Source organism: Leptonychotes weddellii, chromosome 9, assembly GCF_054177405.1.
Source record: "Leptonychotes weddellii isolate Sample4059 chromosome 9, ASM5417740v2, whole genome shotgun sequence".
In the NCBI taxonomy this organism is placed as follows: Eukaryota; Metazoa; Chordata; class Mammalia; order Carnivora; family Phocidae; genus Leptonychotes; species Leptonychotes weddellii.
Window position 1 is genome coordinate 53,859,789 of NC_138377.1, and position 17,825 is coordinate 53,877,613.

A 17,825-nucleotide genomic window follows, 5' to 3' on the forward strand; every position below is an offset into this window, starting at 1 on the left:
GAATGGGAGAAGATATTTGCAAATGACATATCAGATAAAGGGCTAGTATCCAAAATCTATAAAGAACTTATCAAACTCAACATCCAAAGAACAAATAATCCAATCAAGAAATGGGCAGACAGTTTTCCAAAGAAGACATCCAAATGGCCAACAGACACATGAAAAAGTGCTCAACGTCACTCAGCATCAGGAAAATCCAAATCAAAACCTCAATGAGATACCACCTCACACCAATCAGAATGGCCCAAATTAACAATTCAGGAAATGACAGATGTTGGCGAGGATGCGGAGAAAGGGGAACACTCTTACACTGTTGGTGGGAATGCAAACTGGTGCAGCCACTCTGGAAAACAGTATGGAGGTTCCTCAAAAAGTTAAACATAGAATTATCTTAGGACCCAGCAATTGTACTACTAGATATTTACCCAAAGGATACAAAACTATGGATTTGAATGGGCACATGCACCCTGATGTTTATAGCAGCAATGTCCACAATAGCCAAAATATGAAAAGAGCCCAGATGTCCATTGACAAATGAATGAATAGAGAAGAGGTAGTATATAAATACAGTGGAATACTACTCAGCCATCAAAAAGAATGAAATCTTGCCATTTGCACCGACATGGAAAGAACTAGAGGGTATTATGCTAATGGAAATAAGTCCATCAGAGAAAGACAAATCGCATATGATTTCACTCATATGTCGAATTCAAGAAACAAAACAGAGGAACATCGTGAAGGGAAGGAAAAATTAACATAAGATAAAAATAGAGAAGGAGGCAAACCATAAGAGATGTTGAACTCTAGGAAACAGAGGGCTGCTGGAAGGGAGGTGGGAGGGGGGAAGGGATAATTGGGTGATGGGCATTAAGGAGGGCACTTGATATAATGACCACTGGGTGTTATACCCAACTGATGAATCACTAAATTCTACCCCTGAAACTAATAATATAGCTTATGTTAACTAAATTGAACTTAAATAAAGAATTACAAAATAAATAAATAAACAAACAAACATGGTTTAAAGCAAAAAATAGTCATTGTCATCATCAGAGTCTCACAGTCCTTAGCTACCCAGTAGAGGACAACAAGCAGCCATTCTCACCCCGAGTCAATCCAGACTTAACTCTGAACTATTTCCATATCATTTCCAACATATCTATTCTTTCTGCTTCTGATGCATTTTGCTGCTAACTTGAATTCTAGAAAATGGTTTGTTTTGCTTAAAAACGACGATGAGGGGTGCCTGGGTGGCTCAGTCCTTAGGCGTCTGCCTTTGGCTCAGGTCATGATCCCAAGGTCCTGGGATCAAGCCCCGCATCCGGCTCCCTGCTCCGCGGGAAGCCTGCTTCTCCCTCTCCCACTCCCCATGCTTGTGTTCCCTCTCTCACTGTGTCTCTCTCTGTCAAATAGATAAATAAAATCTTTAAAAAATAAATTAATTAAAAAAAAAACCGACGATGAATGAACAACTAAGAGATTCTGGACTAAACATGTTCTATTTGACAATTTAAGTCAGACTTGCCTATTGGCCAAGTTATAATTTAGTTTCATAGATGGGCATTGACTCTTTCAGACTTAGAGGTACATGGGACATCGGCCCATCTATGCTGTGATGAGAGGTGGGGCTTTTACTGGTAACCAAAGGGTAAGGGTTGGAGCCTCAGTGCTCATGTGTTTTCATGTGAATATGTAATTGGGAGCAGTGGGAGGATTACTGAACATATTGCTTATTCTTGGGAGAACATGTTAACTGAGGCTAATATCTCACTTCTGCTTAAAATCCCTCAAAATGTCTTCAATGAACATGGAATACATTACGAATAAGAAAAAACAACCAAGGAACTATTTTTTAAAAATATCTTTTACTGGCTCCTCTTGGCCGATGGGATGAACTACAAGTGCCTGAGCATGAATCTGACCCTGACCTTTATATATATATACACTTAGAGCCTCATCTCTTGCTGTGTCCTGCCTTCAACCCTCAGCTACAGCAATGTTCATCATGTTCTTTCTTATTTCCTTCTTTTTTTTTTATGTTATGTTAATCACCATACATTACATCATTAGTTTTTGATGTAGTATTCCATGATTCATTGTTTGCGTATAACACCCAGTGCTCCATTCAGGTGTGCCCTCTTTAATACCCATCACCAGGCTAACCCATCCCCCACCCCCTCCCCTCTAGAACCCTCAGTTTGTTTCTCAGAATCCATAGTCTCTCATGGTTCATCTCCCCCTCTGATTTCCCCCCTTCATTTTTCCTTTCCTGCTATCTTCTTTTTTTTTTTTAACATATAATGTATCTGTTGAATCGCAGACCTGTACCCCTGAAACAAATAATACCTATTTCCTTCTTTCTGTGTGCAGTGTCTCCTCTATGCCTGACACTCATTTTACCCTCTTTCAGCCTCAAGTCCCTTTTCCACACCTCCCCCAACTCCAGGCTGGATCAGGGGCCTCTCTCTGCTGTGTTTCCATAAACTCTGAACATTGCACCTCCTCCCATGCATTATTGTTCTTGTGCGTCTGTTCCCCTCACTAGACTCTATCTTCAACACTAGACACATAAAAGACAACCAATGTAAGTTTGTTGGATAAAATGACTATTTCAGGGCATACCAGAGGTTAGAAAATAATTTTAAGTAACCCCCAAACTGTAATAATATAATGTAGTATCTACTTACTACCAGAAATGCCCATTAGCAAACAGGAAAGTAGAACAATTTTTGCAAATAGGTATACATAAATGTGAACAGATTCTTTGAATTCTGCTATTAGTTTTAATAAATTGTTGGAATTGTTGGTTCCTATAGTAAATTTTTGAGAGATATACCAACTGGGGCTATTTGGTGTTTAATATTTTGTTTGCTTTCTAATGCCATGTCAGTGGGGAAACTGTGTACTCGCTTCGGTAAACTGATTCTGAGTGTCTTATTCCTTTATGTTCATGAGATGCATATAAGTGCACTTAATAGGGGCGCCTGGTGGCTCAGTCACTTAAGTGGCCAACTCTTGCTTTCGGCTCAGGTCATGATCTCAGGGTTGTGGGATCCAGCCCCACGTGGGGCTCCATGCTCAGTAGGAGTCTGCTTCTCTCCCTCTCCCTCTGCCCCTCCCCTCCCTCACAACACACTCTTTCTCTCAAATAAATAAATAAATCTTAAAAAAAAAATAAGTACACTTAATAGATGCTTCTTACAGTGCTTGATAAGAATGTTATTTTACAAGTCTGAGTTTCCAGGGCAAATCCTATTTATGGCATTAGAGCCTTATTCTCTTCTAGCTAATATAATAAAGTTTAAATTAGAACTATAAGTAAAACTTATAGGGGTGCCTGGGTGGCTCAGCTGGGTAAGTGTCTGACTCTTGATTTCGGCTTAGGTCATGATTTCAGGGTTTTGAGATGGAGGCCCACTGAGCATAGAGCCTGCTTAAGAGTCTCTCCCTCTCCCTCTGCCCCTCCCTCCCCCTTCTCTCTCTCCCACTGTCCAATAAATAAATAAATAAATAAATAAATAAATAAATAAATAAAACATATACATATATAAATCAGATTCAAGAATAAATAAATATAGAATATGAGACCTTAAGGTACTATAGACCATTTAACTTTTCCCTTTACACATAAGGAACTGATGCCCCTAGGAGTTAATTATCATTCCCTGAAAGCATCAGGATAAGGATCTTACTTCAAGGTGAATGTGAATATTAAAGCAAGAGGACGTGTATTAAGACTTTACGGGTTTCGGGAGCCTGGGTGGCTCAATCGTTGGGCATCTGCCTTCGGCTCGGGTCATGATCCCAGAGTCCTGGGATCGAGCCCCGCATCAGGCTCCCTGCTCCGCGGGAAGCCTGCTTCTCCCTCTCCCACTCCCCCTGCTTGTGTTCCCTCTCTCGCTGTGTCTCTCTCTGTCAAATAAATAAAATCTTAAAAAAAAAAAAAGACTTTACGGGTTTCAAGGAAGAAACCCACCCATGCAATCTTGAGTAACGGAGCTTATTCCTGAAGTCAAAGCAGTGCCCAGAGGTTTTGCCATTGCGCCTAGCATTTCTGTTGCCCCCGCGGTCCTACGCTTGCTCCTCCCATCTCTAGACAATGAGACTCCGATTGGGTCAGTGATTTGGTTACCAACCACTAAGGAGCATTCCTGCTGGGAAACCTGTGGCACAGACGTTAATATTGGATTGTATTAGTTTTAGTCAAAGTAAGACAGTTGTTTTGGGTCAATATATGGGCTTTGTAACTGTATAGCAGGCTTACGCAGGAAGAATTCCCTAAACTTCTGTGGAAGGAAGGCAGGACTTCAGGGAGGTGCAGGCCCTTTGTGCTTCCTGGACCTTACCAGCGTGGGGAGTAAAAGACATTTGTCTGTAAAATATGGAATGGGAAAGGAGAACTAAATCACAGCTAAGCTCAAATTGAGTTAGTTTGCAAATGGAAAGAGTGGTAAATGTTCTGCCCTTAAGAAACTACTCACAAATACTATGGCTTTTGGGCAAATCAACCAACACTATCAACCTCTGTTTTGCTGCTGCTGCTGATACATATTTACCTTGCCTAGTAGTTGTGCATACCGGTGATAATGTGTGTTACATGACCATCACTATGTAGGGGCTGCAGGTAAGGTAACTGTTATGATTATTACTACTACGAGACTGCAACTATGCTGTAATTATTTGTACTACCCAAGTACATAAAACTACTTTTACTGCTATGTTGTTACATGCCAGTAGTTTGTAATTGAGTGGTCTTCTGTGCTCGGACAACAGGAGGGAGGGCTTTGCAAGTGATTTGCAAGAAGGTATAGAAATTCTTTCTTGGTGTGCAATGGTTAAAATCATGGGCTTTATGGGGTTACTACGTACTTCTTAGCTGTGAGATCTTAGACAGGTTATTTAAACTTGTGTGCCTCAGTGATCTCATCTGTAAAATGGGGATAATAATACCTCCTATCACAACAAGCTCTTGGGAGGATTAAATGAGATCATCTAAGTACTGCTTAGAATACTGCCCAGCATGCAATGAACACTTAATACGCTTTCTCTGTTAGGTTATTAATGTATTAAATGTGTGTTGGATCCTCATAACTACCTCATGAGATAACAGGCCTCATTATCTTTATTTCATGTTCACCAAGACTGAGACTATGATTTGTTGTGAGTGGCAGTGGTGGGGCTGCTGAAAGAGCTTCTCTCCCTTCTTACCTTTTCTTTCCTCCCTCCCTTTGACGTATATCTATCTGTTGGACTGGAATCGTACACAATAATTCCTGCCTAGATGATTGGGATTTCTGACATCTGATTCCTCTTTCATTTTCTTTCCCCTAGCGCCCCACCCCCATGCTTGGTGGAGCACTTATACTCTTGTCTTTTGCTACTAGTCTCTAACTACCTGCTGTCATTTCCAAAGCCCCAATTTTCATTTGAATCTTCATACTTGAGAAATCAATGGGGTCAAGGAAACAAGAACCAGTGTTTACATAAGTGTTTATTGGACTTTTCTTTCTCATCTTTCAGGTCTTGTAGAAATTTGCCTGATGCACCCCCTCGATGTGGTGAAAACCAGGTAAGGTTCTGCATGAACAAGTCTTATTGACTTTGGCTGATATCCAAATTAAGATCTGTCAGAACACTAAATGCTAGAACTTGCCCTAGGCCGGTAGCTTCTCCCAATAATGGCATTTATATTTACTTCTGAAAGAAAATGCTATTTGACAGATAAAATATGAACAGGGAAAAAGCATTTTGGATAGAGGTCATCTGAAAGTGTATGGTATTTTACTGCCTTCACATGACAGCCATAAGGTATGATTTGTGGCGAAGCTGGTAAGCAAAGTAAATTTATCAAAATGATGCAGAAACTAAACTTTAGTGAATTATGACAGCAGACTTTCATTTGGCATTGCATGTAACAGATTGCTATTTAATAGCATTTTGGTGTGAGACTCCAAACTTTCAAGTAAACTCCTCAAATGGTGCTTAAAGAATTTATTCCTACAACTGTTTGCCAATGCAAAATGCCATATTTCTAGGAAAATGCATTTGCTCTTGCAGGGAAACACAAATCAGGGCAGTGTTTTAAAACTATTTACAGAGTGAAAAAAGAAATCATGTGGGTTTTAATATGATCTAGAGCATTTTTTTAAAAAGTTAAATCTGTGGCTGAATTACTGAACTCTCTATTTTCTAAAATTAGAAGCTGTTACAGTTGAGTGAAAGTTTCCATTTATTTGCCTTGTGTAAAACCCAAGAACACCATACCTGGGTTGGCGCTCCATAGCAAATAGTGCCTTGCAACAATGGTGGCCGAACAAACCAAAGTTAGAAAATGCTTAAAGCATCAGGCTAATTATTGAATGGACATGTTGCTTAATTTACCTAAAGCAGCAGAATCTTCAGCTGGCTGCTGAAAGCAAGGGAAAGTGGCTGTATCATGCAAATAATATTACATTTCTAAAGGAGATAGAGGAGCTGAGAATTTGGCCTCTGTCTTAGCTCAGGCAACTGTAACAAAATACTATAGACTGGGTGGCTTAAGCAGCAGACATTTATTATTGTTCTGGAGGCTGGGAAGTCAAGGATCAAAGTAGTGGTCATTTTGGTTCTTGGCGAAGGCCCACTACCTGACTTGTAAACACCTTCTTGTTGTAGCTTCACATGAGGGAGAGAGGCAGCTCTGCTGTCTCTCCCTCTACTTATAAGAGCATTGATCCCATCACTGGGGCTCCACCTCATCTAACCTCATGACATCATCTAAACCTAACTACCTCCCCAAAGGCCCCACCTCCAAATACCATCACACTGGGGTTAGGGCTCCAATATATGGATTTAGGGGGATGCAAATGTTCAGTCCATAACAGCCTCAAATCACCAAACCCACATGGAGAAAGAAAACCACAAATTACATTCAAATGTAAAATTACATGCACTCCCTGGGCCATCTTTTTATAGGGTTCAAAACAGAATGCAAAACTCACTGGCATTTCCTTCTTGGATTCCATACTAACCTTTGAAAAGCCAGAATATTGTTGCTAGCCTCTCTGAGGAATAAATTGTCTCTCTTAAGGGTAATTTCCTAAATTAGCAAAGTGTTCAAGGGAGCATACAGGAGAAATAAGAATGATTTAAATAAGACATGATATTGAAATTGCAGTTTTTCATTCATTCATTCAGTTATTCATTCATTCACTTATTAAGTATCTAGTGTGTGTGGGTTCCAAGCAAGCTCTGTCCTCAAAGAGTTCACAGTCTGATGAGTTAATATAAATTTCAAAAACTATATTATTTCGTGGTACTGGATTTGAATAGAATATTTCTTGAAATGGATGTGCCAAGTTGCTGGGGCTTTATATCCTCTTTGTTACATAGATATTTTCATGAAAATGGCATTCATTGATTGGAATTAGTCACATGCTCTTGTCTAACTTCAGCAGGGAGGGAAATATAATTCTTCCAGATGCCCTGAAGAAGAAGGGAATTGGATATGGGATTACTTTTGACCTGCATAACAATAAAAAGTACGTTGAATAAAGACTCACAATCATAGAGTAAACGAAAGTCCAAAATAATATGCAACTGACTTTGCAACAGAAGTAGAATGTGCAAAGGTTGGGAGCATTTATCACTGGGTACTTACACACAGGTGATAGGGAGTGGACAGGACAGACGAGATGCTGAAATCTTTTCACTATTATGTCGGACAGGAGATGACTGTATTTCTAAATAAGATAGACTGTAAACTGTAAGAGATAATACATGAAACCATGTAACATTAGTCACTTTAGCAGGTCACTTTCCTTAATGTCATCAAGGGCACTGGATTCTAAATTGTTGCTGGCATTGTCAAAGTGGGGGTAATGTATACCAGACCAAACCTCTTTCTGGGCTGCTTTCGCCTCTCCTTGGATATTATTACTTGAAGGGTAGTACAGTGACTGAATCTGAGCATGGAAATGGTTCATTTTCAACAATATCTCATGTGCTGAAGTATATAGCAAAATAAGCGTTTACTTCTTAGAGTTTAGTGTTTTCTTTTTGGGTTCTATTTGTGGCCTGATTCTTTTCTTTGTTGAATGAAAGATAACAGATTCTAAAAATGCATTTCCAAAGTCATCCTTTACAGGGATCTCTTTCTTTTTTAACTTTGTAAATCTTCCTTTCTTTTTTAACTTTGTAATGATCAATTCTGTTACCCCAGGCTGAGGGCAAAGGGAGGTGGTGGTATGACCTGAGCCCAAGGGTCAAGGTTACCTGGTGGAAGCTAGAACTGTAGTAGATCTGTGTCGCGGTAGCTGGAGCCCCAACCATTGCCATGTTCACTGCCCGAGGCAGACAGGGAGGGAGAAAAATCCTCTACTTTCTCCTTTCTCCCCAGTCTTCAGTCTCCCACCAGTGCTTCTATTTGCTGAACCATGGAAGTCAAGAAGCCCAGCCTAGCAGAGGGCAGTCTTTCTGTATAATAAAGCAGAGCAGAATGAGGGAGGAACAAGAAACGGATCTGAAGACAAACAGAACCAGGACTGAAAAGCTGTCATTTTAGTGAGGTTTGGAGAAAGATCTGACATAAGCAAGCATTTTCTTTTCTTCCTGTTTTTTTTTTATTGAGATATAATTGACATATCATTAGGTTAGTGTTAGGTGTACAACATAATAATTTGATATTTATATATATTGCAAAATGATCACCACAGTAAGTTTAGTTAACATCTGACACCATACATAGTTACAAATTTTTTTCTTGTGATAAGAACTTTTAAGATCTACTCTCTTAGCAACTTTCAAATATGCAATACAGTATTATTAACTATATCACCATGCTGTACGTGACATCCCCAGGGCTTATTTATTTTATAACTGGAAGTTTGTACCTTTTGACCCCCTTCACGCATTTCACCCACCCCCCACCTCCAGGCTCTGGCAACCACCAATCTGTTCTTTTTATCTATAAATTTCATTTCTTTCTTTCTTTTTCTTTTTTTTCTTTTTCAGATTTCACATGTAAGTGAGATCATATGGTAGTTGTTTTTCTGTCTGACTGATTTCACTTAGCGTAATGCCCTCAAGGTCCATCCATGTTGTCGCAAATGGCAGGATTTCCTTCTTTTTTATGACTAAACAATATCCATTGTATATAGTGTATATTGTATATATATATATGTATGTACAAAATATATACATATATATGTATGTACATACACATATATATGCCACATTTTCTTTACCCATTCATCCATTGATGGACACTTAGATTTCAAGCATGCATTTTCAATTTATCAGTTTTAATATGCACTCACTTTGCATTTTAAAAGATGATTAGAAGTTATAATCGATAAAGGATTTCAGGCACTGTGGCACTTGCCTTTATACAAGAAATGCTGTATTCTGCTTCATATAAGTGTAGCTCCAGGGATAGACCTAATGTAAGCATAGGCTAGCCACATGACAACTGCCTTGTTCCAAATGTGCCCACCTTATTTTATTTTTTTTTGCATTTCTTTATTACGTTATGTTAATCACCATATATTACATCATTAGTTTTTGATGTAGTGTTCCATGATTCATTGTTTGCGTATAACACCCAGTGCTCCATTCAATACGTGCCCTCTTTAATACCCATCACCAGGCTAACCCATCCCCCACCCCCCTCCCCTCTAGAACCCTCAGTTTGTTTCTCAGAGTCCATCGTCTCTCATGGTTCATCTCCCCCCTCCAATCTCCCCCTCCTTCATTCTTCCCTTCCTACTATCTTCTTCTTTTTTTTAACATATAATGTATTATTTGTTTCAGAGGTACAGGTCTGTGATTTTAGCAGAGGAAATTTGGCTAAGATGCTATATACATGGCAGTTATGTAGAATCAAGTTGTCCTTTGAGATTCTTCCTAGAAACATGCATATACACTCTTTTATAGTTCTTTTATAGTTTGTATACAAGAAACTTTGTATACAATTGTGGGTGGACCCTCTGGTTAAGAACGCATAACTACAAATGATGAAAGACTCTATGCACTTGTATAACTGGGAAGACCAAAGGTAGTTTCTGGCTTTGTACTCCAGGGATTCAAATAAAATAATCAGTAATATCTCATATCTCTCTCATATCCTCTCTCTCTCTCTCTCTCCCTCTCTCCCTTCAGCTTTCCTTTTCCTATATAGGCTTCATTTGAGGGTGGGGTGCTTCTCTTACTTGACACCAAATGGTCCCGGCAGCTTCGAGCTTACATGGGCTTTGGCATTTGTGTGTACTCTTAAGAACTCCGGCTGTAGAATTAGGCAGCCTGGGTTCAAATCCTGCTTCTTCACTTATTATCTGCATAACATCAGGTAAATTACTAAACTTCCCTGTGCCTAAGTTTCCCAAGCTTTAAATGGGAACAACCATGGCGTCTACATCACCATGAGAAATAAATGAGGGTATACACGTAGATGGTGTTTATATATACATATGCTTATAAGGTGTTTTATACTATATCAGCAAAGGAAAAGGGACTGCAGAGACAAATAGAGTTTGTAAGGTAGTCAAGGGAACACAAGGGAGAATAAAAAATGTGGGAGAGGGGAAATGTTTAATACGGAATCAGGCAGTTTCAAGTTTCCAAGCCGGAAGACCTGTTTTATATGAGCACTACATTTAAATCTTTTCTCGGGAGGGTGTTTGCAAGTAGATAGTCCTTCTGGGTCTGAGGACAGGAGAGCATCAGTTTCATCTATGTGTTCCTGTTGACATCATTCCGCATATCATTTTAGGGCTATGTGCTGACATTATTTAGGGCTGAGTGCCTGGCCTCCAGGCGGTGCCCAGCAAATGCCAATGAATAAATGAATAAGTGAGCACTTGGTAGCCATCAGAAATAATAGCCCTATGAGTTCTATGGCCAAAGCTGAATGTCTAGAAAGTGAATAATGTGCAGCTGTGTTGTCTTCATTTAAAAAGGTAGGATTTCTTCCTCTTTAAAAAAAAAAAAAAAGGTAAGATTTCATAGAAGAGGTGGGAAGTGAGAATCTGTTGAAATAAAAGAGGAGAAATTACTTGATAGGATGGTGGGCAAAAACATGTCAAGCCTGCGGTGGAGTTCCAGGGGTGCCAAAATGCAAGCAGGCCGGATTGAACCAGCCCAGGGGACTGAAGGTGCCCAGAGAGCAAGTGTGACAAGCTTTGAGATGGAAAGCAAAATGCTGAACTTCATCTAGGGCAGCGCCAGCTAATCAAAATAAAAGGCACGACACATAGGTAATTTTAAGTTTTCTAATAGCCACACTTTAAAAAGTAAAAAGAAACAGGTAAAATTCGTTTTAACAATATATCCAGTTCAACCTCCTATGTCCAAAACACTGTCATCACAGCATGTTAATCAACATAAAAATTAGCCCACCACAAACTTTATTAAAAAGAGAAATCTGAGGACGGCTGTGGAGAGAGGCTGCTTTGTGGGGAGCCCAGTAGAGAGTGAGGAGCTAAGAACTGGGGAGCATCCACAGCCTCCCTTTACAGGGGGTAGAAGGGGACCAGCCGTGAACTTGAAAACGAACACTTAATTTAGAGGTTGGAGAAGGAACATTGAGCAGCCATTGGGGCCAACAGAACAGCAGGGTGGGAACAAGGAATGAAGAATGTTTTTCCCCAGTAGATCCTTCTAAAAAAAGAAGAGAAGAATCCTTTCAAAATGGGAAGAGAGCAGCGGGAAAAGTTAGGATGGAGTATAGAGTGGAAGTAAGAGAGTCTATAGGATTAAAAAAAGAGGGCTTTACGTTCTTTTTTGAAATACTCAATCCTTGAAATCTGGTGCATGTTTTACACTTAGAGCACATCTCAATACTGACGAGTCGGTCACATCTCAAATGCTCCATAGGCACATGTGGCCAGTGGTTCCCGGATTAGACAGCACAGGCCTGGAATGCAATGGGAAAGGAATTCTTTAAGGGGAAAGAGTTCTGGCCCTGTGGTTCCTTAGGAAGAATACTCTTGCTTGGAATGGGTTAACAGTTGCAAATGAGTAGGGTCCTAGGTGGAAGGGAATTTTACTCCATAAGCATTTGAAGGTTTGTACCCATGTGGGGAAAGTGGCAATCAGAAGCCCCAAAGATTTATCCCCGTCACAGTCCGAGGGGGTTTTAGCATACATCCCTTTCACACTTTTATTTCCGGGAAGGGAAATGGTTTGTTGTGCTTCAGGAAGAGAGAATTACTGAGGTGTTCATTCTGTTTCGCCCGCAGTCATTTTTAATCATTTTTGTTTTGTTTCATTTTTGAATGAGGCATAAATCAGGTGCAAACTAAATAAATTACTGATCCTGTAAGGACTGATCTTTCAAAAGCACGTCCTGGCAAAGAGCTGCAAGGCACATTTTCTGGTGGGTGCCGGGGAAGGCGAGAAGGGGAGAGGCATTTTCACATCTCCTTACAGAGACACAGTTACAGGCTGCTGGTGAGTGGACAGGCCGGTACATACCTTGGCTTTCATCCTCCCTCCCATCAGGACTTAACTTGCACTGAAAAGTCTTATCATACTTCTCTCAAAACATATTAATCACTGTGTGAATTCTAAAGACTCACATGGATTGAAAACTTGGCATCCACACATTGTTCTATGTGCTTATGGGGCTTTTACTCAAGTTGTTGAGATTGATTTACACTCTCTGTTGGTGGCTCCCATATCCCAGACCTGCTGAATCCAAAACTCTAGGAGTGGGCCTACTGACATTTCTGTTTAACACCCTCCTGGGTGAATCTTAAGCAAGGATCCCAGACTGCTCACTGGGTCAGCCTTTGGGAAACATTGCTAAATGTTCTGTAAAAAGTCTCCATGTAAAGAATTCCTTCTCTCTCTCTCTCTGTTTCTCTGTGTGTGTGTGTTAAACATTTCATTTACCTGTGGTTCTCCTTGGTTTCATTTATGTAAACTGCTTTGTTAGTAATGAATGGAATTGGAAGGACAGAGGTTCCCTTGCAGAGCTCATTCTGTGGTTTGTGAGAGTGCTATGGGAGAGTGTTATCTACAGCCAGAAAAAAACACATATTGTCCTACTGAGTGAGGTTACAGAGGCAAACAATCAATGCCAGAAGATGGGAGAGGAGTGAGCATTGGTTGTTACAGAGGGAAGGTAAATGGCTGTGATGGGTAAAAATGATTTAGAGGCATTAGCCCACCACAAACTTTATTAAAAAGAGAAATCTGAGGACGGCTGTGGAGAGAGGCTGCTTTGTGGGGAGCCCAGTAGAGAGCGAGGAGCTAAGAACTGGGGAGCATCCACAGCCTCCCTTTACAGGGGGTAGAAGGGGACCAGCCATGAACTTGAAAACGAACACTTAATTTAGAGGTTGGAGAAGGAACATTGAGCAGCCATTGGGGCCAACAGAACAGCAGGGTGGGAACAAGGAATGAAGAATGTTTTTCCCCAGTAGATCCTTTTAAAAAAAGAAGAGAAGAATCCTTTCAAAATGGGAAGAGAGCAGCGGGAAAAGTTAGGATGGAGTATAGAGTGGAAACAGGAGAGTCTATAGGATTAAAAAAAATTAACAGAGCAGCCGAGAGGGTTATTTCCATATGTTAACGATTTGTCCGTGGTATAAAACATTAAGATCACATTCAGGGTTAGACCATGGTTATGCCTGATTTCTCATCATCCGTAGAAATTCAGGGCTAGACCACTGTCATGGTTTATTTCTAACCATGGAGAGAATGTGTCTGAAGTAAAGTAAGTAAGGAGTAGAACCACATTTTTATAAACTATATTTTTATTGGGACTTCTTCATTGTAGCTAAATCAATCAATGGCAACATATAACAGTATGAAATGGTCACAATATCCCTGAATACATGTGAGTATATATAACTCCAACTTCACTTTTGAGGTTGCGTGACCATACTAGGGTTTCTTTGGGATTTGTTTTATTTAACTGAAGTGTCTTTTTTTTGTAGTTACTGAAAGCAAGGAAGTACTAGGTGATGAGCAGAATGTGACTCTGCATTGATTGTCATTCTTTTCCGTGCAGATTTTATTTATTAACATAATCAAATCAAAAATGGTGCACAACATGGACTATACATTTGGGCAGGATAGAGGTGAAAATTAACTATGCCCTGCTTATTACATCATAGAACTGCTGTGAATACATAAATGAATAAATATGTGCTTTAAAATGCCATTTGTGGGGTGCCTGGTTAGTGTAGTTGGTTAAGCATCCAACTCTTGGTTCCAGCTCAGGTCCTGATCTCAGGGTCATGGGATCGAGTCCTGCATCAGGCTCCATGCTCAGCACAGAGTCTGCCTGAGATTCTCTCTCCTTATTCCTCTGCCCCTCCCACTTGTGCTCTCTCTCTCAAATTAATAAATAAATCTTTAAAAATAAAGTAAAATGCCATTTGCTCCCACCTAAGTGCTTTATTACAAATCAAATTCATCATTGCCAATGAGTACATGACAAACTTTAAAAGGTCCCACATTTATGTAATGATTTAATTAAAAAGACAAATATAACTTAAGCGTGACCTTAAAACTAGAGAAAATAATCCTATTTTGTGCACTGTTAAGAATGCTGCATGTCTACATTCTAGATTGGTGTTAACTTTCTGGAGAAAGGCAGAGAGTTTAGGGATAATAGGCCATGACCCCATGAAGAGATTTCATCAATATTACTGCTGGGATATATTTATTTATTTATTATTATTTTTTTTTGAGAGAGAGAGCAAGCAGGGGAGAAGGACATGGAAGAGGGGTTCCGATGGGGGCCTCCATCTCAGGACCCTGAGATCATGACCTTAGGCAAAATCAAGAGTCAGACGCTTAAATGATGAAGCCATCCAGGTGCCCCTACTGGTTGGGATTTTTACTTTAACAATGTTCTGCCTCTCTTTGGGATAACAAATGTTGTATCAGAACACCCACAAGGGTTGACAGTAGAAAGTCTTTCCCTCCCTCACATTTGGTGGTCCTTCCCATTGGACATAAGGCTAGGCCCTAGGCTGGGTTGGTTACAATAGTTTCGTTACTCGACAATAGTTTCCTTACTCGTAGTACTAGGTGCATGTCAGTCTTTGTTGTTACTAAGTAGTTTTAATAATCTCTTTATTTGGTTTCATTTATGTAAACTGCTTTGTTAGTAATGAATGGAAGTGGAAGGACAGAGGTTCCTTTGCAGAGCTCAGGCCAATGAGGACAAGATAGAATGAGAGGACAACTAGAGACCTATTGCTCTGAGACATTGGGAGGAAAATTGGTCCCAAATATCTTATGCAGAATAATCTTGCTACCGTATGCTAAATTATTTTTCAGATTTATTCATAAAGAGAAAATCCTTTCTTTTTAAAAAAATCCAGTCAGTTCCCTCCACATAAAATAACAAAGCTCAATTATGTTAAATCCGCTGTAACTCACTTTATAATCTTGAACTCTTGTTTCCTCTTTCTTTCCTTCTTTTTTCTTGCCTTTTCTTTTTTCTTTTTTTTTTTTTCTTTTTGTAAATGGAATTCTTTTTTTAAATTACTCCCTAGAGGAGCATGCTATTTTTACGACTCACATTGTGGAACCTTTGTAAAGTGTTTAATCTTCCCTTCATTTGTGTTTTTGTCTAAGTTTTTAAAATAAAGATTTGGTGTTTATTTAAAGTACAGTAGCTATTATTCCCCAACTAACTAAATGGGCTTAGAAGATTCTCCCTTAGGTAATAATATAACATGTGTTCTGTTTTGATACCTCTCTCTTCCTTCTGCTTAACTGCAAAAGCTTCTCCTTCTATAATGATCCCAGCCTGGAGGATGAGAAGGAAAAGCACCCATGCATTCTTCATGCCTGTCAATGGGCTTCTCCAAACATCTTTCTTTTTCCTTTCCTGTCCTTTCCTTTCCTTTCCCTTCCTTTCCTTTCCTTTCCCTTCCTTTCCTTTCCTTTCCTTCTCTTCCCTTCCCTTCCTTTCCCTTCCCTTTATTTCCTTCCCTTCCCTTCCCTTCCCTTTCCTTTCCTTTCTCCTTTCCTTTCCTTTCCTTTCTTCCTTAAGCTGAAAGGTAAATAATTCTTAAATGGCTTTCTTATCTTTGTCATGGGAAAGTGAATTACTTCTAAAATGAGCATCAGCATGAAAACTATTTCCTCTGTTTCTCCCCCCAACCCCAGCCCCCATCCAGAGTTTTATCCAATTGTTTTTAAATTTTCAACAGTTTCATTAATCTACTTATTTAGCCAGTGCCCAACACACTTTCCCCTATAATGATGTATTTTGCCTTAGCCATCTTAAATTCCAGTTTTTGGTTGTTAGAATTTAATAAGACTATAAAATAATAATAAAATAAACTGATTTGGGATTACTTTGGTTTAAAAACAAATGGGATATTTTTCTAAGCTTTTTTTTAAACAATCATAAAGTTTTCTCAGATAAACTTCTATTTTAAGTAAAAGTTTTGGGGGGTAGAGAACTTGGAACTAATAGCATGTCTATTTTCAGTGGCTATTCAAAGCCTTTTTGAGATAAGCCCTAGCTCTAAATTCAAGAAGTAAAGCAAAAGTTCAAACTGTTTGCTTGTATTTGGCTATCGTACTTATTTTAAATGATTTTTAGTCAAGCTCTAAGCAATCTGCCACCAGTGAAAATCAAATTGTTTTATCAAGGGTGTTTCTTCTCATCTGCATCTATAAAAAAGAGCAGGTGCTTATCTCAAAAGGACTGGAATATTCCTTAAGTGTCTTGTACCGTGGAGGAAGCTCTTCCTATAGCGTGAGAAAACTTGAAAGTGTTGAGAAAGAAGCTGCTTGAGAAGAGAAAGCTCTAACTGTGAGCTGAACCCTAGAACCTCAAGCCAGGCCCATGGGAAAGCTGCTTTGGAGTTGAGCATGTAGTGGGAATCAAGCCTAATGAAATCTAAATTGTTGGGATTGTAGCACAGCTGAAAACTATGGTTATGGACACTCTAGAAGATTGTTTTTCCTTTTTGTGAAGCAAGAATAAAAATCATAAATTTCTTTAGACAAACATGAATTCAAGGCTGATAATGTAGTATCTTAACTGTGAACCTTGACCAAAAATTGATAAAATTGTTTAACATTCCTGGAAAATCGATTAATTCTCAAAATGTTCTTGCTCAGATGGCTGAAATAGCCCATATTGCTTTTGCCTTGCAGTCAGGGCGCAGCTGAGATTTGGTTTTGACATAATGAAGAAGTTTGCAAGATGATAAATAGAGCTGTACATTCTCTGGATGCAATTCTGCATACTCTGCGCCAAGTTCCTACAGAATAAAATTTTCCCTTTTGGGGGCTATTTAATAATATTTTCTCCGGTAAAACTTTTGTAAGTACCTAACAGTTTACATACTTTCCTTTTATAGCAAAAACAATTGAAAAGTAAACCAAATATCCTCAACTTTGAGTAATCAAAGTCTATCTGGGATATTCATTTCTCTTTTTTATGAAAAAACACAACACATCCTGGTAAAAGTCTATTTTCAGATCTAATTCAATACTGCTAAATACTCAAAGAAAAAATAGGCTTTAGAATGTAAGTCACCTATTTGTGTCCTTTTAAATTCTGAAAAGTAACAAGTACATTCAAGAAAAAAAAAAAAAAGGATTTTTTTGTTGTTGTTTTTTAGATGCTCTAAAGTGGGAGCCGGTTAGAACTCTGACCCATTTTCATTCTGAAAGGACAGGCTAGCAGAGATGGTCCCTTTGGCACAGGCTTTCCAGGCTTTGCGGACAGTGTCAAGGGAGAATGTCATTAACACATATCAACTCAGAAAGGCAACAGATCATGCAAGAAGATGAAGACAGGAGACCGGCGTTCCAATCACCCTGTTGGCCCCAGATGTGTGAGTCAATGGAACTGCCCTGGGACT

General features: G+C 39.3%; 1 protein-coding gene across 2 annotated transcripts in view; it reads left to right on the forward strand.

Moving 5' to 3' along the window:
- SLC25A21 (solute carrier family 25 member 21) overlaps positions 1–17,825 on the forward strand; it is a 480,905-nt gene that overhangs the window by 293,808 nt on the left and 169,272 nt on the right. For both annotated transcript variants that reach the window (XM_081830600.1, XM_081830599.1), the window contains exon 2: positions 5,521–5,569. In XM_081830600.1, coding sequence (XP_081686726.1) covers positions 5,521–5,569 — 49 coding nt within the window. The remainder of the gene's footprint in view (positions 1–5,520; positions 5,570–17,825) is intronic.